Source organism: Hesperophylax consimilis, chromosome 5, assembly GCF_061612785.1.
Source record: "Hesperophylax consimilis isolate HC1 chromosome 5, BYU_Hcon_1.0, whole genome shotgun sequence".
Classification (NCBI taxonomy): domain Eukaryota; kingdom Metazoa; phylum Arthropoda; class Insecta; order Trichoptera; family Limnephilidae; genus Hesperophylax; species Hesperophylax consimilis.
The window spans coordinates 23,279,768-23,297,603 of NC_142840.1; the positions used below are offsets into that span (position 1 = coordinate 23,279,768).

The 17,836-nt window shown below is 35.7% G+C and overlaps 1 protein-coding gene across 2 annotated transcripts in view; it reads left to right on the forward strand.

Moving 5' to 3' along the window:
- The window catches only part of LOC149423660 (breast carcinoma-amplified sequence 3 homolog), a 58,373-nt gene that overhangs the window by 13,756 nt on the left and 26,781 nt on the right, over positions 1–17,836 (forward strand). For both annotated transcript variants that reach the window (XM_089631704.1, XM_089631703.1), the window contains exons 6-10: positions 1,604–1,795; positions 11,941–12,091; positions 12,779–12,997; positions 13,964–14,118; positions 16,710–16,846. In XM_089631704.1, coding sequence (XP_089487830.1) covers positions 1,604–1,795; positions 11,941–12,091; positions 12,779–12,997; positions 13,964–14,118; positions 16,710–16,846 — 854 coding nt within the window. The remainder of the gene's footprint in view (positions 1–1,603; positions 1,796–11,940; positions 12,092–12,778; positions 12,998–13,963; positions 14,119–16,709; positions 16,847–17,836) is intronic.

The window sequence follows — 17,836 nt, forward strand, 5'->3', positions numbered from 1 at the left end:
TTCCCACGTAATTCGAAATTTTATTAAAAAAAAAAAAAAAAGACGGCGAAAATCGAGTTCCTCGGCCGCCCTTCAAATTCGGGTGGTATCTTTGGAGTTAATTTGTATTAATACGAATTATTCCCGTTTAAATCGAATTTTTGCAGCCGATTTTCGCCGCGATCGGCCCTTCAAGTTCAGTTATTCTAAGCAAATTCGTAAAAACACCACACATTTCCGCGTAAATCAAATTTTTGCGGCCGATTACCGTCGCGGCCGGTCCTTTAAACTCGGATATTCGAAAAATACGATATATTTATGCGTAAACCGAAATTTCGTGGCCGATTTCGGTCACAGCCGACCCTTTAAATTCAGATAATTTAAGTAAATTTCGTAAAAATGCGTCATATTTCCGTGTGAATCGGAATTTCATGGCCGATTTTCGTTGCGCCGGATCTTTTAACTCAGATATTCGAAGTAAATTTAGTAAAAATACGATATATTTCCGCGTAAATTGAAATTTCGGAGCCGATTTCCGTCGCGCCGGATTTTTGAAATTCAGATATTTGAAATAAACCCGTAAAAATGCGATATATTTAGGTACGCGTAAATCAAAATTTCGCGTCCAATTACCGTCGCGACCGACCCTTTAAATTCATATATTTATAATAAATTCGTAAATATACGATATATTTCCGCGTAAATCGAATTTTCTCGGCAGATTTTCGTCGCGGCAGGCCTTTTAAATTTACGTATTTTAAGTAAATATCGTAAAAATAAGTCATATTTCCGCGTGAATCGAAATTTTTGCGGCCGATTTCCGTAGAGCCGGATCTTTTAACTCAGATATTCGAAGTAAATTTAGTAAAAATACGATATATTTCCGCGTAAATTGAAATTTCGGAGCCGATTTCCGCCGCGCAGGATCTTTGAAATTCAGATATTTGAAATAAACTCGTAAAAATGCGATATATTTACGCGTAAATCGAATTTTCACGGCAGATTTTCGTCGCGGCCGGCCTTTTAAATTCAGATATTTGAAGTATATTCGTAAAAATATATCGTATTTCCGCGTAAATTGAAATTTGGCGATCGAATCCCGTCGCAGCAGACCCATTGAATTGAGATATTTGGTGTAAATTCATAAAACTACGACATATTTCCGCCTAAAACGAATTTTCTCGGCCCTTCAAAATCGGATATTCGAAATAAATTGGAAAAAATACGATATTCCAATGTAAATCGATTCCGATTTACAAAATAATAATACTAATTAGGGCGAAGTATGATCACGTAAAACTACAATTTTCGGCGTTTTACCGTCATGGCTGTCTTTTAGATTCAGATTTACGAAATTTTACGAAATATATTCGCAAAAATCGAAGATTTTCGAATTACACAAACAAATTTTCGTGTGCGGACAAAAATAAATTTCGAATTACGAATTAACGAATTTCGAAATAAAAAAACATTTTTTATGCAAAAAAATTTCTGTGGATATGTATTTTTTTGGCGAAAATTTCGATTTACGCATTTTTTCGAATTATCAGGGTTCGAATTAACGGGGTTCTACTGTAATATGAATTACAGCATAGATGTTTAACATTGTTATTTGTGTTTCCAGGACATATCCATCTCCCTGGACTGCCGCTGGGCTGCCGTGAGCACACTACGCGGCACCACGCATGTGTTCCCCATCACGCCCTACGGCGGCACGGCAGGCTTGCGCACGCACGCCACGCCACACGTGGTCAACCGACTGTCGCGTTTCCACCGCTCCGCAGGTCTTGCGGCCGACGGCAGGTCCAGCAGCCCGGTGGGTTTATTGTCAATCTTGCAATTCTTTGCCATGTATACTAAGGTGGAGCGGTCTAGTATGGAGAATTTTTTTTTTCGTAATTTAGAATTCGGCATATGCGGGATTAGTGCTCCGTTATGTACTTATCTTAAATAAAAATATATAAAAAATATTTATTTATAATTACGACATCGCCACCACTTTGAATTTTTGATAAAAACACTGAAAACACCAATAATGTTCTCCCGATTCTTAGAAATGCTTATAATTATGTAAAAAAAAAATTGAGTGTTTATTTATTACCTATGATATAATTACATTATTATTTTACAATATAATTATAAAGTAGGACTGTAGGAACAGTTAAACAGTTAAACTATGGGTACTTGTAATTGTGCGCAGCAGTAGAATAAATCAACTAATTTTCGAAGTTTGTGTTTATATCGACTGTTCTTTGAAAGTTGAACATTATGGCAATGTTAAGAATTGAACTAACTTGTCCTGTATTCGGTTCTGGAAGTGATTTACCTTTGAATGTTTTGCCTACTTGTGAAGATGTATTACGATGTGTTTTGTGGGTGCACCATTCTAAAAAAAACAATTTAATGATACATATGAAGAAATTTCCGTGAAGTTAGAGGATATCTGGAATAGAGCGTCAATTCCCATTATTGACCACAGGAGAATTACGAGACGAATTCGTACGTATTATAATAAGTACTATAGTTTAGTAAATAAGTCGTCCAAAAGCAGAAAAAATATTACGGCTTATCGTCAAAAACTTCAACATTTCAAAGAAAATACCCCGTTTCTTTTTGATATAGCGACATGCAGATGCACATCTTTTGACTTATATTCGTGTGAAAAGAAGCGAAAAATTCCTATCAAAGAACAAAAATTCCTACTGGATCAGCGAACGGATCGAAAAATGATGATAGGTGGTCTGGACCGAGATGCTACAAAAAAAACATGAATTTATTGACAAGGAAACGTCATCATGATGAGTTTGAGTGCAAAAACAAATTAACTGACGCTATTCATTCTTGTAGTTTAAACTTTAGACTCTCAAAAAAATGTGCTTCGTCTTCAATTCCTCAAGAAATAATGCAATGTGAAGCACAACCAAATAATTCTCACCATGAGGTGAAAGAGTTCCCTGTTGTGGCCAGAATATTAGACAGATATTGTATTTCAGATCGAGCAGGAGCTGCAATTGTTTTCGCTGTATTACAAGACGTTGGCTTAATTTCACAGAACGATACATCTCGCGTTGTGGATAGGAGTAAAATTCGTCGAGCTCGAATGAAGAAAAGAACTGCCCTTACTAGTAAGCCGTTAGTAATCGATTCCAATCAATTTGGTTTATACTTCGACGGACGAAAGGACAAAACTTTAAGCATGAAGAACAACCGGCGAAAATAATAACTGAAGAACACGTTAGTTTAGTAAAAGAACCAGGTAGCGAGTACATGGGACACATTTCATTAAAAACCGGAAAATCTGAAGCAATAAGTAATGGAATTATTTCATTACTGACTTCGAAAGATATTGCTTTGGAAAAAATTGTTGCAATTGGATGCGACGGAACTGCAGTTAATACGGGGTACAAAGGAGGTGTTATTCGGCGCCTTGAATCACATCTCAAACGGCCTTTACATTGGATTGTTTGTCAATTACATGCAAACGAACTCATTTTGCGACATCTCTTTGAGAACATCGACGGAACCACGACTAGACCGCAAAGTTTCACTGGAATTATTGATAAATCTTTAAATAAGTGTGAACAACTTCCTGTCGTGAAATTTAAAATCATTCAATGTTCATTACCAAGTATGACAAATACACGGGATTTAAGTACAGATTAGCTGTATCTACTGAAAATGTGTAAAACTATTGACTCCGGATTCTGCAATGAAAATTTATCAAAAACAAATCCCGGTAAAATTGTACAATCCAGGTGGCTCACTACAGCGAATCGGATTCTTCGGCTTTACATTTCTACCCTAAAACCATAAAAAAAATATGGTAACTTTAACGACATTTGTATTAACAGTTTACGCACCTATGTGGTTCAACATTAAGACCAAACCATTATGTATTTCCGGTGCAAGGCATTTACACGAAACAATAGTGCTTTCACGGTATTTGCCCAGTGATTTAAAAGATATTATTTATCCAGTAATCCAGCGTAATGGCTTTTTTGGGCATCACGAAAATATATTGTTAGCCATGTTAAACGACAACCGAAAATATGTAAGAGTGTTGGCGTTGAGAAGAATATTGAAAGCTCGGCAAATGAAAATGCAATCAGACTTTATTCGTACCTTCAAAGTGCCTGTTTTTGATTTTTCAGCAGATGATTATAAAGTGGGAAAATATAACCGAGCCAACACTAATCAAATTTGTAAGCGACGAGACAATTTTACAAGCCATTACCGATCACACGATAATTGAGGATGTCATACTACCGATGATAAAGAATTTTCCTTGCCACACTCAAGCTACAGAGAGATGTGTGAAAATTGTAACAGAAGCCTCAGCCGTTGTTTGTGGACCCTTGAGGCGAGATGGATTAATAAAACAAGGTTAGAGTCACGACACCTTATGCCTATTTTCAACACCAAAATGCAGTACCGTTCATAGTAACTTTTGTAATTTTCAAATTTTTCAATGCGGTAAATAATATATGTACATTTTTTATTTCCAATATTTGTTCCATTCTAACAATCTACGAATGTATTATCTGTAAAATAAATGGTAAAATACAAATTTTATGTGTGTTTTATTTCGCGTATATGAGCTATAAATACTTAGGTAAAATCGTGAAAATGATAAAATATAAAGCTTTGGCGATGTCCAGGTATTGTGAATATATTTTTTTAATTCTTTTTGTTGTAATCGTTAAGGCGAAATAGGTAGACTTGACCTGAAATTTGGCATTTTTGAGGTCACTTTTAGACGTATGGACACTTTTCTAGAAAAAAACACAAATTGATTTCGAAAGATCGTTATTTTATCTTGTAAAGTAAGTTGTAAAATTTTGGAAAATGATATTATTTTCATACCATAATAAAGTGTTACCGTTGGACGATATGCAGATTTGTTGCATTTTCAAAGGCGAAGTTGTATCATACAACAAATATTTCAAATCATATAATAATACAGTATAAACAATCAATAAATTATCTATCATATATATGTATAAGAATTTTGTTTTTATTTCAAATAAAATTACTAATAAATAAATCCGAGGACGCGTTTTGTGACGAAAATCCCTCAATTTGACTATTTATTTATGACCTTACAAATTGGTATAGTTGAGATCTTTTTACAAAAATAATTTACTATGATATTATTGAAACATTATAAATAATTTATGACCAAGAAATATATTCTTAAAGTATATAATAGTAATTAATTTCGATTCGCGTTTATTGTTTGTTCGTTGTTTCTGATTACCTCGGCGCAAGCCGAAATTTTATCATTCCCCGCTGCGACAGCGCGGCGAGCAGACGTCTATTCCACGCCAGTCTACTTGATAACATTTTAACGAAATTCCTCGTTTAAAAATGAGGAGAAAAATACTATCGGACAAAATTTTTATAAGAAAACAAAAATTTCGTCATCAAAAACGTACATGGGAGAAATATTTGCAGAAAAAAAAGGGTTAGTCATATTTAATTATCCTTGTACATTGTACGTACTCTATATGCTACAGGGTCGTTCAAACGAATCAGTCAGAATACGCATATATTTTTTATAACATTTAGCGATAATTTTGTGTTGTTTAATTTTCAGGGAAAATAATCACCTACCGACGAATGGTTGTGATTCTGAAGCAAATATTGTCTCTAAAATTCCGTCGGTATGTGTAATTTACATTAATATTATTATTATTTTATTATGTAAATAGGTAATACCTACAATATATTGTGAATCATGGATATTATGGTGACCGAAACCGTCAATATCGGGGTATTTATAAACTAGCAATTATTCCCGGCGTTACGCGAGTTACACGCACAAAACCATACCCTTGTATACATGGTGTCGGGAAACGCGTAGTATATTACTGTGACCGATTCAACTCTAATTACCGCGGTAATTATAAACAAGCATTTATTACCCGGTGTTGCGCGATTTACGCGCATGCAACATTACCACGTGTACACGGTGTCGGGAAACTCGTGGTGAAATTACGGTGACTGAAACCGTGAATATCGCGGTAATTATAAAATATCAATAATTCCCGGCATTACGCGAGTTACACGCACAAAACCATACCCTTGTATACCAGCGCCCTTGAGGTGATTTCAGCGCCCTTGAGGTGATTTTGCACAAAAACGGCGCTATACAAGTCATCCAATTATTATTATTATTATTATTATGGTGTCGGGAAATGCATGGTATATTACGGTGACCGATTCAACTGTAATTACCGCGATAATCATAAACCATAATTTACTACCCGACGTTGCGCGAGCAACACGTATGCAACAGTACCTTGTACACACGGTGTCGGGTAACTCGTGGTAAAATGTTTCCAGTCATGGATTCAACGTTGGGATAAGTATATCTCTAGTCAAGCACAGTACTTCGAAGGAGATTAATTCCATTTTCATGTAAACTTATTTGTAATAAAATTTTCTTAGTTACACATTAAGCTGTACAATTTCTGTTTCGAAATCTTCCTCATATAAATATATTTAACTGGCTACAAAAGAGCAGGCAATGCCGCATTCTAGTCTATGCGTATATGATTCCCGTCAAAATAACGGTTTTGAATCGTGATGTGCGATTCAAATCATGTTTTTGTTAATAATTTCTATTCTATTGTCCAATTCCCTATTACATTGGTATAATTCAACATATTTAGTATTTTTAGTGTTACTTTTTGTCAGTTTAATAATGTCATATTGTGAATTGAGCTTCTTGTTTTAGAAGAAAAAAAACAAGGTTATTTTGATATAATTACTTTAAGTATTAGAAATAAAACTTACTGGTAATACCTATCTTACAAACGGATAAATATGTAAGACGAGAGATTTTTTACAATCAAACTTAATGTTAATCACTTTTGTAAAACCTATGTAAAATAAAATTTAAAAAAAAACAAGTGAATAAAAATATTTGAAAAATTAAAAAAAAAAGTTTATTCAAATACCTACCTATTTTGTACCTACTATGTCAACGCACTACATTTGTATTTATTTATGTTTACGCACTCCGACGTATAATTTACAAATATGTATGTAACTACTTATTAGGAAGAAAGCTACAACCGAAAATTCAAACACAATAATTGTTAATAAAATAAAATACTTTTTTGTTTTAAAACCACGATATTTATTAATTTAAGAACCGACCGGTTTCGCTTTACTTAAGCATCATCAGGGTACAAATTAATACTAAACAAGAAATACATAATGTGTGTATATATATAACAAAATATAGAGGGAGACAACATGATACAAATATAAGCAACACAAAGACAAAAAAGTATTTTATTTTATTAAATATGTCAAACCACAAAGTGATTGCTTTCTACAATAACAATAATTGTTATTTCATCGGGGAACCATGCTGTAGGTTTCGACCGCCGCGCGGAGTATACGGCTGGCAGTGGAATGAATATGGTATTTCTGTCTCGTTCTAAAAAACTTCCGATCGTGAGACTGTCTTTTGACGAAATTCGAATTCTCGGTCGCTGGTTAATACGCCTTAATATATGGAGCATCTTTCCCAACTATGCCGATTTCGAAATTCTCAAAAAAAAAATTTCACTCCACCTTAATGTATACCCTACCTCTACCTAACTATGTGTACAAAACTATTTCCGATTCATTTTCACCGGGGGTCCCCGACTTATTCTACCATTAACTTCCGCACCTTAAACTTTCTTTATACTCCTTTCTTCGTTCACCCGCTCCACATGCCCAAACCATCTACCCACCCCCCTTTCTTAATCTTAAAAATTAGTATTTATTTTTTGGAATAACTTTATTGATTGAAACCTCAAATTGTAATATTTAATTATTGAAGAATCCTTTACAGAAAAATCAGTAAAGGACCCGTGCCCCGGCAAGGCAAGGGTCCTGTGTGCGAGTCCTAGATGTGACCGTATCCTTTTCTGATTTTTCTGTTTCAGATTTTCGTTTAGAAATCGATAATATTGTCTTCAATAATTAAATACTTAAAAATTAGGTTTATTACCATTCTTCTATGGAAAATATTTTTATGTAGCTATCCCCTCACGTAGCGGTAGCAAAGGAGAGGTTCCCTTCGACCTTGTTACTTAGTCCCCTGAGTTCTTCAGAAGCCTCATCTTCACTATTCCACTGTCTTTATATATATTTTCTACGTTCTTCTTTATAAATGTTGTTATGTTAGCAAAAACCAACTGCCTTGGATGGGAATACATACTTGTTTTTGGTATGTATGTTGTGTCATGTAGGGACTGTCTGGGGCTTTTATAATTTTATTTATTTTTATAAACGCGTTTTTACATATATGTGTACTTAACATGATATACTGCATAATACAGAGACACAGGAGTTTTTGAATGTTTAGATAATTAAATTTAAATACAAATCTTTAACAAATTAACACATCACATAGCTATGACATTCTAAATAACAAAGAACTTAACCACTCGGGCTTTTGCTGTTTCCGTAGATTGTGTGCCTTAGGAATTTGTCACTTTGAAAAAAATTTGGTTTTATTTCCGCTTTGATAGAACTTAAGATAGGGATGTACAGTGTGTTGTGTTCTTTATAATATGCTTTTTATTTTAGGGTTGTCAGTTGCAGAAATGCGGAGTTATAACGAAATTTGTTATAACCCACCGGTTGCTTGAAAACAAGCTAATGAAGCCTGACGGCTATTGTTTTATTTCATTGTAAACATGCTTATGTAGCCTGAGTGGTTAAATGTATAAAATACAGGGTGCGGCAGAGAGGACAGACGTTTTTGAGATGGGTAGTACTCTCCCCCTCCGTCTACGAGAGAGGTGGGGGGGGTTCCGCTTGACTCGTTAGTTCCTAGCATTGTTTTATCAGTTGTCGTCATGGAGCCGTGGACAGTGGAGCACCGCGTTTTCGCCTATGATTGTTTCGTCCGAAATAATGAGTCAGTCACCGTTGTACAGCGTGAGTTTCGTCGCCACTTCAATATTCATTGGAATAGAACTGTTCCCTCTCGAAACACCATCCTTCGTTGGGTTGAATCACTTCGCAGGCGTGGTGAACTGATCAACAGAAGACCAAGAGGAGCTCCGTGAACAGTTTTAACTCCTGAAAATGTTGAACGCGTTCGACAAGCCTTTCTTCGCAGTCCGACTCGATCTGCCCGGAAACATGCTGCTGCACTTCGCCTCAGTGATCGTTCGGTAAGGCGAATTTTGCATATGGATCTCCGCTTTCACCCCTATGATATAGAGCGATGTGGGAGAAAGTCTACGCGAACTTCCAAGAACGCCTCCAGCACTGCATCAACGATTTCGGCCACCACATGCCTGATGTGATTTTCTAAAACTAGCATTTTAACATTATTTTTTCATAAGAATTTGTGATGAAAATCAATAAAATGACTGATTTGAAGGATAGTGTGCTCTATAATAATAATATGTAAAAGTATTTGGATGATTTGTATAGCTGTGAAGTGAATGTCGATATTAAAGTAAAACTTCATATCGGGAATTGAATAGTGAAGCTTCACACAAGCCTCTGGTGCACTAATGTTTCTGTTACCCAACCTCTTTAGCCCGACCCATCTGACAATGGAGATGCTCTTTTACTTGAAAGTTATTTATACCTTTACAGTAGAACCTCGTTAATTCGAAATCCACGGGACATCAAAAATCAAATTTCGAATTAACGAATACCCACGTAATTCGAAATTTTATGAAAAAAAATATGCCGAAAATCGATTTTCTCCGCCGTCTCTTCAAATCCGGGTGGTATTTTAGGAGTAAATTCGTATTAATACCAACTATTTCTTTATTTTCGAGGCCGATTACCGTAGCGGCCGGCCCTTTAAATTTAGATTTTCGCAATAAATTCGTAAAAATGCTATATATTTACGCCTAAATCGAGATTTCGGGGCCAATTTCGGTCGCGGCCTACCCTTTAAATTGAGATATTCACAAAAATACGATATATCTCCGCGTAAATCGAGATTTCGCGGTAGATTTCCGTCGCGGCTGGCCCTTCATTGCAAACATCTGAATTTAAATTCGTAAAAATACGATATATTTCCGCGTAAATCGAGAATTCGCGGCCGTATTCCGTCGCGGCCGGCTCTTTAAATTCAGATATTCGAAATAAATTCGCAAAAATACGATATATTTCCACGTAAATCGAGAATTCGCGGCCGTATTCCGTCGCGGCCGGCTCTTTAAATTCAGATATTAGAAATAAATTCGCAAAAATAAGATATATTTCCGCGTAAATCGAGAATTCGCGGCCGTATACCGTCGCGGCGGGCTCTTTAAATTCAGATATTCGAAATAATTTCGCAAAAATACGATATATTTCCGTGTAAATCGAGAATGCGCGGCCGACCCTTTAAATTCAGATATTTGATGTAAATTCGTAAAACTATTATATATTTCCGCGTAAATCGAATTTTATCGGCAGTTTTTCGTCGCGGCCGGCCTTTTAAGTTCAAATATTTGAAGTAAATTCGTAAAAATATGTCGCATTTCGGTGTGAATCGACATTTTTCGGCCCATTTTCGTCGCGCCGTATTTTTTACCCCGGATATTCGAAGTAAAGTTAGTAAAAATACGATATATTTCCGCGTAAATTGAAATTATGCCTCCGTTTTCCGTTGCGGTGGCCCTTTAAAATTCAGATATTCGAAATAAATTCGTAAAAATACGAATTATTTACGCGTAAATCGAGATTTCGCGGCAGATTTCCGTCGCGGCGGGCCATTTGAAATTCAAATATTCGAAAAAAATTGGTAAATATACGATACATTCACGCGTAAATCGAAATTTCGCGGCCGAGTTTCGTCGCGGCCGACCCTTTAAATTCAGATATTTGGTGTAAACTCGTAAAACTACGACATATATCCGCGTAAAACGTATTTTCTCGGCCCTTCAAACTTGGATATTCGAAATAAATTTTGAAAAAAGACATTCCTGTGTTAAGCGATTCAGATTTACAAAATAATAATACTAATAAGAACGATGTATAACCACGTAAAAATACATTTTTCGGCGTTTTACCGCCACGGCTGACTTTTAGATTCAGATTTACGAAATATTATGATTAATATTCGCAAAAATCAAATTATTTCGAATTACACAAACAAATTTTCGTGCGCGGACAAAAATAAATTTCGAATTACGAATTAACAAATTTCGAATTAAAAACCATTTTGTATGAAAAAAATTTTCTGTGGAAATTTTTTTGGCGAAAATTTCGAATTACGCGTTTTTTCGAATTATCGGGGTTCGAATTAACGGGGTTCTACTGTATACATTATTACAGTGAATTCTCCATCGATCGTTCCCTGACTAATCGTTTTCCCGCAGTTGTCGTTTATTTCTTCCTGTCCTGAATTAATTTCATACAAAACTCGCAAAAACAGATCGTTGGTCTATCGTTTTACCGCATTCATCGTAAAGCATGCAGTTTTGTACTAAATATTTGGTTCAATCAATAGTTTTTCAAAATGTTGGTGTCAATTAACGGTACTCATAAACAACGAGCCGAACATTAGAAATTTTTTACATTAGTTGTCGTTATGTCGTTGCAGCGTCAAACACGGCGGTGCGCACATGCGACCTTTTTATTGTGCGGAAAATCTTCAAAAACTAGAAATACACATCGATGTTAAAGGGCGAGTCCTGCCATGGTGGTAAAAGGTTGAAAGGGAAAATATCCATGTTTTGCATTTTATTATTTGTAGATAACTGCAGCTCACCCAAGTGACACAACATTTGTATGAATGTAGCATTTAAAAAAATATATATTTCCACGTCCATTGTTTTACCACATTCATCATTTATTTAGGATCTTTCAAAAACGATATTCAGAGGTCTCATTGTATTAGTAGTATAAATTCACATTGTTATAAATCTATCAATTTAAATTTAAATCATTCAAATCCATGTTCGATTGATAGCTCCATACTGACGGTTGACTTTTTTCCAGGTGGGAGAAAACCTGGTGAACTCTGCTTGGTATCCCAACCCCCGCCTGCCCCCCTTTCCTGTGCCCTGCTCTCAGGGCCCACTGGCACAGCTGCGCCCCCTGCCCCCCGCCGGCACCATCCCCACGCACACACTCACCCGGAATAGCTCGGGTAATTATTGTGTACATCACCTTTTTTACACTTTTGCAAAAAAATAGGGCCTAATTAATGAAAATTAAAATTCATAATACATATATATATAAGAATACAATGAGGAATGAAGTTTTTTAATCTTCTGCTGAATAAATATTTATTGCTATATGATTGATCTGATTTTGTTCCCTAAATTGAAACATTTTCTGAGGCAATTGAAATCCACAAAAACCGCATTAATATATATAGATCAATGAATATGTAATAGAGATGACAGTTCTAAACTTTATAGTTCTTAGTATCCGGTACTTGACAGCTACACCAAAACTAAGCATCAAAAAGCACATACATTTAATAAATTATTATACTGAAACACCGGTCCTAAGAGGATTAATGCCCGCAACATGGTATCTCTTCTACAAACATAAACACATACTTCACCACAATCCTCGCATCTGTCCTGGTGATGGACACTGTAAAGCTGTCCGAATAGTTGGCTAAAAAAGGAGGAACTGCAATACCGCATTAACCACGGTGACTCTTATCCAAGTCATTTATTAGATTACTCATCTTGGTTGCGAATTTTAATTGATTATTTTAAACAGGTGTCAAAAAATATATCCGTTTTCTTAATTTTTATGAACTTTTACGTAAAGTTTTATGAACTTTGTTACTATTCTATCACTAATCGAGTCTATTCTCCAGGTCGCCAGCGCCTATCTTCCCTCTCCGAAGAGAGTCAGCTCCCCCTGGCGGTGTGTTCCCGCTGGGGGGCAGTCAGGGCTTCCCCGGGAGGGGTGGGCTCCCGCACAGGGGCCCCAGGCAGTGGTCGACAGGCCCCCGGAGCAGCCACGCAGGCCCTCTATGTCATGTCGGCACATGGCTATCTGGTGCAGTACTATATACACCCCAAACACATAGCCGGTAAATAGACATTTGCTTTTAAGCCCATCCTCCCATTGGGTTGGTAACGGTAAGGAATCGTCATAAAATGAAGACCCTGTGCAGAAAAGTAAAGTTCGCTACGGTTTGCCGCGCAGCTATTGTCGTTTCTGGCATGATCTTCGGTTTGTGTAGATTTCTTACCCTTACCGACCCGATGGGACTACGGACTTAATCTTTAGGATTTAATATACATAAACTTAATCCTGTAGTATGGTCTAATTCTGCACTTCTAAGAGTAAAAACAGTAACAATTAAACAACTTTCGCAACTACAAATTTCACAATAATTGCAGATGACTGACAGACATGCCTTATCAGGGTGGCCACAGACCTGGACAACCGGGAATTATCCGGAATTTTGAAATCCGTTTACTGTGGCCACCCTATTTATGTAAAAACTTTGTCGTTACTTTCCTTAACCCTTCAGACTAATTTGTTCGCTTTTAGGAACAGCTCATATGGTCTCATAGAAATTGTCTGTTTCCTTTACTCTCATAGTAACAAATATGATCTAAGCGGTGTTAGAAAGATAAAACACCAAGTTTTATATTCAAATCTTGAAGTTAACCAAAGAAGAAATAAAATGTACAACTCTATGAAACCAAAAGGTTTCGACTGCAATTTGAAAAAAAAATTATGAAACTTGTGAAATGAAAAAAAATGAGGTGACAATGATGTTTACAATACATTTGTCTAATAAAATGTGTTTTTTAATTATCAATAATTTTAGTTCAGTGTTAAATTTCAAATAATAAAATTTCAAAGCATATTTCATCACCTTTCAAAAACTGTTTTTACTTTTGGATACTTTCAGAATTATTCCATTTATTTGGATTTTTTTTCAAAGAAGAATTTCTCTAACCTTCTGACAGAATATATTAAATAAAAATATGCTGTTATAGATTAGCGCTCTGCATAGAGAGTTAAAGATGTGTTTGTGTTTCAGGAATACCAAAAGAGAAGGTGTGCGACGACACGGGCATCGAGGTGGAGGTGGAGGCGCGCGCACAGTGGCCCCTGCTGCGCCCTGCCTCCTCCCACGACCTCATGGCTCCATTGCCCAACAACAACATCCTTGTCAAGCCCTGTAAGCCCATCAAGGTATGACCTCTCCCTTCTCTCTCAACCTTATATATGCGGCTATCGGTATGTATCCATCAGCCGATCTCTCATACTCATTGAGCCCCCTCGTGCATGGTGGGATAGATTCCGTTGAAAATGTTAACCAACACTTAGTACTGGTGGTTAATATTTTTTAACTTGTTAAAACCAGTTTATTTACTTTAGTTCAAGTCTATTCATTCTTTGGTCTGTTACTTGGTCTATAAACAACCCAGCGAAAACTGTCATAATGGTCAAACTCGTAGTACAAGCAGGAAACTGGTGAATCTACATTACATAGAGAGAACCAAATACATAATTTTTTTTTTCAATCATCAACTAAATGGTTAAAAAAAATTTTAGAGCCTGGACTGATTTTTTTAAAATTTGTCTTAAATAATTCCATCTTCGAACTTCATTTACTCAAAAATGAAAACTCTGATAAAAAGTTCCACAAAATGAACTCCAAATGGAATGTAAATTGTGTATTACATTCTGGTCGAAACCGCTTTGCTAGACTGTGACATAAGAGAATACAGCAGATATGCATTTCGGAAGAAGGCAGGGTCAGCCAGAAAAAACCTATCGATAACTGCATACAGATTATCCGGTTTAATCCGTGCCAGGAATCGCATTCGAAGGTCCTATCTTATGGTCCTTTCATTAAGGGGGCTTGCAACAAAGGATGGAATAATATTTCAGGGGTGAGAGGAATGAGCTAACTAGCCACATGGAGTGCCAAACATTACTGCTGGCCGGGTGAGCTAAAAACGAAATACTACAGATTGTACCCTCCAGTAATGGAAAAGACCAAAATAATTGTGTTTCTGTTTATTTGGTATTTTTGTCGAATATAATTGATTCTAATGACAATGGACAAATTGAAAAATTCCGTAATCAAAATTTTTAAAAATTTACATAAAATATATCTAGTTTAGTAGGCAGGTATTTAAGTACTTACTTACTTAAATCTTATGATTTCGGAGGAAAAATAAAAAAAATTAGAAGAATCCTTTTTTGGATGCTAGTTGACAATAAATAGTAATAGTTTTTTTTCTCTTTTTCCTATGGCGCTATAAAAAGTTGACCATTATATAAGAGATGTCCTGGGGTAAAGTGCACTAACTTCGGGATTCTACATGATTTGAAATTTTTTAATTAATTACCTATGTTACTTTCATTTACCTCTTTTGGGATGTTTATCGTTATTATGTCACCATTGTTTTGTACAGCAGTTTTGTGAAATTTCACTTCAAGTGTGGTTTATCATATTAATATACATTTACATATATACTTAAAAATATTTTCTATTGGAGCTATTTACTTAAAATTACTCCAACAATGGTGCCTACTTTATAATGTATACTGTGTACCCTACATTATACGGTATAAAAATTAGAACAAATCCTATTTTCTGTGCCGAATCTATAAGGAAAGACAACCTGTATGGAATCTGTACTAAAAAACGTATTGTGTAAAACGTTGATAGGAACCTGATTCCGGTGAAGGTGGATTCTATGTTTTACACTAGGTTTCCAGTCGCCGATATAGTGGATGTTGTAATAAAATCAACATGGCTATAAAAACGTGACGACTAACCATTAATATGACCTTTTTTCTGATATGCCTACATGTTAACAAAACTTTTTTGCAGCTAAAACAAATAACCTCTCTCCTCGATGTCCGCTCACAGACTGACCCAGGGGGGGTATAACTTCAATCGAACATGGGAACCGAAATATTGTGACGTCATATAATAGCCTAGCTATATCTATATACGTCAAGTGATTGCCTAACTATATCTACGTATCTAACTATTTATATACGAATGACATTTTTACTGTCTATATATTGGCATATCTATGATTTTTTAGGACCAATTTGTTTCATACAAAAAGCTCGAAGATATCGATCTAGTGAGTGGCTTATTTATGGACTGACCGGATATTATTTGAAAAGCTTTTTATATATTAAAATACTGTTTTTATTTATGCCTTTTAATTTAATTAAAATAATGTTGGGTCTAGGCATCATTGATGTTGTAACGGTAAATATAATAATTGTCCCGAATTTAGAATTAAAGGATATAATCGAATTTTTAGCCATTTTTATTGTTTATGTAAAATTTTGTTTATGCAATTGTTTCAAACATTATAACACATTTTCATACCCTGACGTATACAAAAATATATTATTTATTTAAAACCTAATTTTTTTTTGTGATAAACAAAATATGAATCATCTAAACTTTGAAATGAAAATATCTGTTTTGCTGGTTGTGTGTATATTAACTCTTAAGCCCCATACATTCCTCGATTGCTTTCCACATGTTTCCTACAAATGGGACAACTATATTAGATAGGTCTGTAGGCCCCTGTTCTCAAGTGTTCAAAACAGCTTCAGCAACCTGTGCAGTAAACAAAGGCCATTGCGCATTCTTTAATTTTTTTTTGCACTACCTGTGTTTTTTACTATAGGCAATTTGATTTTTAAAACTTCTTTTTTTTGTAAAATAACTCACCATAAAAGTGTGAAGATTGTTGATAGGCAGTGAAAGCGAAGATTTATTGAGATCTGTGAATTATTTGCAGAACTCGTGCGACAAGAGCTCCCTGGACGCGGAGGACCGCTGGCTGAGCCAAGTGGAGATAATGACTCACGCTGGGCCACACCGTCGCCTCTGGATGGGTCCCCAGTTCGTCTTCAAGACATACAACGCTACCAGCGGGTAGGTCTAATACACGTACTACCATTCGGGCATCAATACCCCTGAAATAAAACCTCATTAAACTGATCTACACGGCTGTCCCTCGTGTGTGATAATCGACGGCTATTCCTGTACGGGGATATCGCATGAACATATCGTCGCTGTGAAATCAAACCGGCATATCTGCAAAATGCTAGTTTATCAACAGAGCGCTTTAAAGATTTCGCATATGATATTTTCCTTTTAACGTCCGTTTGATTCACCTCAAAGCCACCTTATGAATGAATAAAATTTAGACGAATACTGCTTATTGAAGTAGTAGTTGCAAATAAATCGAAAATTGCTTAAATTAAGAGTAAAATGCAGATATGCCAGTATGGCTTTAAAATCAGTGTAATATTTGCTTTTGTGTCATAGTGGCTTCTTCTTTTGGAACCTGTTTTAGATATAAAAAAAAGATAATGTTGTCAATGAAAAAATAATTTATTGCTTCACAATTTTTTATAAACAATTAACATAAAACTGATCTTCCCTTCGCTGGTAACTTCAAAGTTTCCCAATCGTTTATGGAAATCTGAATAAATTGACGGTATTATCCCGGCGGTAACTAACTTTAGGATACCATTTTTCTTCTTCTCATCAATAGTCTCTTGGATAAGCTTGCATCAGAACAGGATTCACGCTCCCATTGCCCCGTTTATTCCTTTTCTTCGCCTCCTCCCAGGAATGTGATCCGTAGGATGTTTTGAAGTAAAAGTTGCCGTCGTCTTTAATTACTTTAAACATTCGAATGTCCAATATGGGTAAAACAGGGTGGCCACAGACCTGGAAAACCGGGAAAACCGGGAATTATCAGGGAATTTTACCGAACCGGGAATTATCAGGGAAATGTCAGGGAATTTTAAAATATTCTTAAAATATCAGGGAATTCCAAAAATAAAACGAAATTCGTTATTTACGATTTGTGAAGTCCCAAAGTTGTGTTTTATTACTTTTACTTGCGGCGTGTGT